The sequence below is a fragment of the Trachemys scripta genome, chromosome 2 (assembly GCF_013100865.1).
Source record: "Trachemys scripta elegans isolate TJP31775 chromosome 2, CAS_Tse_1.0, whole genome shotgun sequence".
NCBI lineage: Eukaryota > Metazoa > Chordata > Testudines > Emydidae > Trachemys > Trachemys scripta.
The window spans coordinates 60,542,437-60,548,757 of record NC_048299.1 but is presented as its reverse complement, the minus strand read 5'-3'; the positions used below and the strand labels follow the sequence as shown (position 1 = coordinate 60,548,757).

The 6,321-nt window shown below is 49.4% G+C and overlaps 1 protein-coding gene across 1 annotated transcript in view; it reads left to right on the top strand.

Moving 5' to 3' along the window:
• The first annotated feature begins 841 nt into the window (after nucleotides 1–841).
• Nucleotides 842–6,321, top strand: part of SKAP2 (src kinase associated phosphoprotein 2) — a 150,036-nt gene continuing 144,556 nt past the window's right edge. The window contains exon 1 of the mRNA XM_034760674.1: nucleotides 842–993. Coding sequence (XP_034616565.1) covers nucleotides 945–993 — 49 coding nt within the window. The 5' untranslated portion in view covers nucleotides 842–944. The remainder of the gene's footprint in view (nucleotides 994–6,321) is intronic.

The following is a 6,321-nucleotide window of genomic DNA, read 5'->3' as shown; positions in this document are numbered from 1 at the left end:
GCTGTGACACTTGTATTTTTATGTCTGATTTTGTAAGCAAGTAGTTTTTAACTGAGGAGGGGGTATGCAAGACAAATCAGACTCCTGAAAGGGGTACAGTAGTCTGAAAAGGTTGAGAGCCACTGGTCTAGGATTGTGCCTAAAGTCAGAATAGTTGTTCTCTTCCTCCTTCTCAGCAGAGATGTCTATGCACTATGTCCAATCCAGCACAGAGAGTGAAGAAATGTAGATTACAATTTGGGTCAGTCTCTGTCCCTCCCCCTTGCACCCTGCTCCTGCCTCTCTGCCCCCACCTGCCTCCCCGCTTGCACCTGTTCCTCCCTCCCTGCTTACCCGCACCTCCCTCTTCCCCGCCCGCTCATTCCCCCCCACCCCGTTTCTGCCCTTCTCGTCCCGGACCCCTGTCCTGGGGGGCGGCTAAACGAGCGCGCTCAGACTCTGCCTGGCGGGAGGCGCACTACAGCCGGGGCGGGGCACTGTGACGCAAGGCGGGGGACCTGAGCAACGCTATGAACGGGGCGGGGGTAGGGAGCGGAAACAATGAACCAATCAGCGAGGGAAGGCCCCGTCCCAGCGCGTAGCAGGCCAATCAATCGGCTTGGACGCCATCTTTGATGCAGGGAGCGGGATGCGGGGCGGCTCCTCCGCTCAGGTCTCTTTGAACTTCATGCCCACATTAAAAATGGAGGAAGTTGTGGTCACGTGATAGGGACCACGCCGGCTCCGCTTGGGGCTATGCTAAGTGGGAGCTTAACCCTGAGCCTGACCGAGGCAGAGGCGCATGCGCGGCCGGACTGAAGCGGAGGGGAGGGGAGCGAGTAGCTCCGCCCCCTCTTGCTCCTGCGGTTTCAATGACTTCCCCGTGCTGAGCCCGGGGGTGGGGCTGTCACTTCCTCCCTCCTGGGTCCGAGGCCAGCAGCTGCCCCCTGCCCTCCCCCGTCAGCATGCGCAGCCCACCCGCCCTGCCCGAGGACATCGTCAGCCTCCTGGCAGGTAACCCGGGAGGGGGCTCCCAGGAGGTTGGGGTGTCTGAGAAGGAGTATGGGGGGCAGGGGAGCAGACATGGGGGTCTGGCGCGGGGAGGGAGGGTGGTAGCTGCACCTCAGGGAATGGTGGGTTATTTTGCATTTATTAGATTGATTGATTCGTTTCTGTATTTGGTTGTCACCACACACTCAGTGTAGTGCTTGTAGCAGGGGTGAGTGTTGTTGGTGATTGGAAGGGGAAAGTAAAGGACTGGGTGGAGAGTAGTGGTGCAGGTGGCTGGGTGGTAAGAATCTGTGATGCCAAAGAATGTTTTTTGTATTTGTAAGGTTTAAAAAAAAAAAACCAAAAAAACCAACTTTATTCTAGGGACTTGTACTGTTTCTGAAAGTAGTTTCTCATTTAATGGTGAAGAGGCCACTCTTAATTTGTGCAGTTTTATAGTCTTTTCCTTCCCAATTATTTTTTCTGTATTTAAAGATCCCCGCAGGCTCTGTTTACTTAGCCTTTGATTATGCTCTTAAAAAAAAAAATAATCTGCCTTCTATTTCAGTACAGCTGAAATGAGGAAGGACAGGCCTGCTTCTTACTTCCTTGGTCTCTCTCACACAATATATACTGTCTACTTATTCTGGATTTTCCATATTATTTGCTTAGATTATATTTACAAATAATAGGTACATGCATGTCTCTCTGCACACTTTCCTGCACCTGCTCAATAACGTGCTTTCATTTATTTTGGAGAGAGAAACTAGGGGTGAGACTGTTCTTCAGTCTTCATGCTAGTTTTGATGCCTGACCCCTTTGTAACTGTCAGTTTCAGCAGTGTTGTAGCTGTGTTGGTCCCAGGACCTGAAGAGATCTGTGAAAGCTCTAAAGCTTGTCTTTGGGCAGGTCTGCACTATTACCTAAGTTAATATAACTTCATAGAATCATAGACGTCCCTTGGGGGGTTAACCTCACACAAGTTTTGCGCTGTCCATATTGGTGCTATGACCGCAGGAGATGCTCTCCCGCTGATATAGCTTATGATTCTTGCCAAGGTGGAGTAATTTTACCAACGGGGGAGCGTTCTCCTGATGGCGCAGCGCATCTTCACCAGATGCACGATAGCAGCGCAGCTGCATTGATGTAGCACTGTTTGTTAGACTTGCCTTTTGTTGCCAACAGAAGTCGGTCCAATAGAAGATGTTACCTCACTCTCCTTGTCTTGCTAAGAATACCAATGGTGATGTAAAAATCTGTCCACCAACTGAGGGCTTATATTGGAATGAATGGATAGTGAAAGCCATCATGTGACCAAAATTTGGTCATACTGACCCTGGCTGAATCCTATCCAGTGAGTTGAATGAGGTACCTCAGCCAAATCTTTGAGGAACATAGTTGGTCTAGAGCAGGGGTGGGGAACCTACGGCCCGCAGGCCAGATCTGCCCCATGGCAAGCCTCTGTGCCGTGGCCCAGAAGCCCCAAGCTTCAGCGCCCCTCCCCCCCATAGTGCTGACGCTGCAAGCACCGTCTCGCCGCGCTGCAGGGGGAAGCTACGGTTGCCATGCCGTTAAAAGTTCGGTTGGCTCCATGTAGCTCCCAGAAGCTACCAGCATGTCCCTGCGGCCCCTAGGAGCAGGGGCGATCAAGGAAGCTCTGCACACTGCCCCCAACACCATCGGCAGCTCTGAAGCTCCCATTGCCCAGGAACTGCAGCCAATAGGAGCTGCAGTGGTAGCTCCTGCTAGTGTGGGAAGCACGCACCGTGCAGAGCCACCTGGCCTCTCCATATAGGGGCCAGACATGGCGCCTGTTTCTGGGAGCAGCAGAGCTCCAGCAGGCAGGGAGCCTGCCTTAGCCTCGTTATGCCACTGACCGGGAGCCACCGCGGTAAGTGCTGCTGCTTGGCTGGAGCCCAGACCCCCAGTCCACTACTCCAGGTCTGAACCTCCTTCTGCACCCTAATTCCCTCCCCACACGCCCCCAGCCCCCTGCTCCAGGTCAGAACCCCCTCCAGCACCCTAACTCCCTCCCAGACCCTGCACCCCCACCCCCCTGCCCAAGCCCTAAGCGTTGTCCCACACTCAAACTCCCTCCCAGAGCTGGCACCCCGTACCTCCTCCTGCACTCCAACCCCCTGCCCCAGCCTAAGCCCCCTCCTGCACTCCAAGCCCCTTGGCCATAACTCAGATCCCCAACCCCAGCCCAAAGCCTGCACTCCCTCCACACCCCTGCCCCAGCCCAGAGCCCCATCCCGCACCCTGAACCTCTTATCTCTGGTCCCATCCCGCAGCCTAGGGGAAGGCCCCAAGCCTCCGCAACCTCTCCACCCCCCAGGGCTGTGTGTGGCCTATGACTGTTTTTTCTGTGGGTCAGTGGCCCAGATAGAAAAAAGGTTCCCCACCTCTGGTCTAAAGATCCCTTTTGGCAGTTTACATGTCCCAAAACCAATAAAACAGAAAAATGTATTAGTTCATGTGAAAACAATATAGTCGTAGATCACCTGGCTTAATTTAAATGTTACTGTGTTGGTGCATCACATATTGTTTCAATAAAATGTGTGAAAGAGATTATGGTGTGGCTATGCAGGTGTTGATATTTATATAGACATGATGAAGTGTCATGAACCGACTACTAAAGCATACTTTCTCACCACAAAAGGTGACCAGCAATAGTATACATAAGAGGCTTTAAAACATCTAAAAATTTAAAGAAAATGCTTTGAGGCATGCTTTATTTTGTTATGCTTGAGATTTACACTAGTGTACTTGATTTCCTTTTTTTGCAGCACTAAATAGCTTATTGTTACTGATTTGGGGTAAGTTATACATCTCAAAACTCAGGATTTTTTATTTCTCTTTGGAAAAAGTGTGAGGTAGACTTTGCAGCTCTGACTACTTCAGTTTCAGTGGTTAAAGCACTGGAAAACTTGGTTTCTATTCCTGGTTGTGCCACAGACTTCCACGTGGCCTTGGCAAAGATGCTTAGACCACATTCTTCAAATTCTGGTGCCTAAAGCTAGGCACTTAAAGCCATACTTCAGCACCTGAAGAAATGGCCTGAATTTCACAGGGACAGAGTACTTACATCTCCCATTAAACTTAGTTTTAGTTCAGTACCTCTTAAAATCAGGCTACTTATTTAGGTGCTTAATTTTAAGGAGGCAGGTTTGCAAAGTAGACTCAGAAAGATTAAGGCTATGTGGTGTCTGAGTGTAATTAACATTTGTAAAAAAAGATGTTGGCCTAGAACCCCTTCTGCAGTAAAATCCACTGGAGATCTCTATGAAATTACATTGTAATATCAGGAGCAGGTTTGTGACCCACCCCCATCCCAAAGGATTAAGCTGTAGACTCCAAACCTGGCAAATTTTCAGGGATCCACAAGAAGTGGGCTGTAGTCCACGAAAGCTTATGCTCTAATAAATTTGTTAGTCTGTAAGGTGCCACAAGTACTCCTGTTCTTTTTGCGGATACAGACTAACATGGCTGCTACTCTGAAACCTGTCACAAGGTTCTAGCGTTCTGTAGGAGACCCAGGGGCATCCTCATGGAAGTTCTTTGCCTCTGGCACCCTGCAGCTTCCACCCTGGTGAAGCACTGCTGAGAACTATGCTTGACCTGGCTGCCCATGAGATCTCTAAGGGGAGATATGCAGATGAAATAATACCGTCTGAGTTTGTATTATTTCTTCTAATAATGTGCATCCTTTTCTCCCTCCCCCAATCCTATTTAGCCTCCACTCTCCCCCAGCATAGACTGCTTGAAAAGGCCTCTATAAGGCTCAATGAGGTAGTGCTGCAGAGGCAGCTGAGGCCTTTCATGTACAGCTGTCCCCCAGCCTGTACATGGAGGGTCTCATTGATTACTGTGAAATGCAAAGTTGGCTATTGATAAATACCTATTTAGTCTGTAAAATACCCTTGGGTTACAATTCTTCTAGGGTGAAGTGAAGCTGTACTCTTTACAAGTACTATCTTCAGTAAACAAGTTTAATGATGAAGTGATGTGTGTTTTTAAACTTTTCTTAAAATAGTTTTTTAAAATTTAGTACAACAAGAATAATATCTAGATCTTTAAGTTACAGTGGAAGTCATATTTACAGTTTAATACACCAACCCCAGTCCACATTCTGGTTTATCAGAGTACTTGAGGGAAAAGCATACTTAACACTTGTTGATCACCTAGCTCTTTTTGAGCATAATAAAACATGTATAGAGTTGAGAGACTGTTCTGTAGGTTAGACAGGATACTTAAGAATTCTGGGGGACAAGGGGGTAAGTAATAACAAATATTGTCTAGTTAACCCTTACAGACATGTCTGTCCATTGAATTGGGGTGGGGAGAAAAAGCCTTGAGGGCATCTATTGCTATTCAGTTGGTAACTTCACTACTCTACATTTTTTCTAGAAGACAGGATAGCTTATTTAAACAATCCAACTGTCACAGGGCAAGCACACCCATCCCCTTCTGGGGCAGGGTGAGAGTTATTTCCCCACAGCTGAATCTTGGCAATCACCTTTGTCTTGGTACAGTGTGGCCTAGGGGTAAGTCAATATAACTGCCCTCTCTTAGGGCTGTGTGGCCTAGTGGCTAGTCAGGGGAGTTGGCCACCACCTGGAGGTGGGTGGCAGCCAGATAGGGGGACCCAGGCCCTCCCTGCTGCACCAGGTCCCAGCTCAGGGCCCTGGCAGTGGCAAGTGTGCTCACTACTGGGTCAGCAGGGGACTCCATCCAAAACACACTGACACCACCCAACACAATGACTAGTGCACTGTGCTACTTCCTACCCTGTCCTTGGTGCAGTGGTCCTGGCATCTCCAAGTTCTTTGGGCTCTTTAGCCTGTGTGGCTCCCAGCAGCTCCATTACTCCTTCAGCATCTGCAGGAGCTTGAGCATTTACCTGAGTCTCAGCATGTCCCAGTCTGGAGGGAGCTCACAGCATACATCCTCCCTCCTCATCAGTCCACCCTGAATGAGCTGGGCTGCTCCCTTTTATACCCGGTCTCCAGCTGGAACATGACCTGAAGGGCCAAGGGGGTGTGGCCTCTTTGGCCCAAAGGGTGGAGTTAACCCTGGCAGTACCAGTGCAGGGCAAGCATGCCCCGCCACACCAACAAATACTTCATACAGGTCATACACAAAAAAGCTGTGTTAAAAGTTATTTAAGTTGCAAAATCGATAGTTAAGCACTTTGAAAATTAGGAAATACCAGAGCTGAGATTGCACAAGCAATCTCTATTCAACCCCCCATACGCCCCAATGTGTGCTTTATGGCAGTGCTTCTCAAAGCTGGTGTGCTGCTTGTTCAGGGAAAGTCCCTGGCGGTCCGGGCCAGTTTGTTTACCTGCC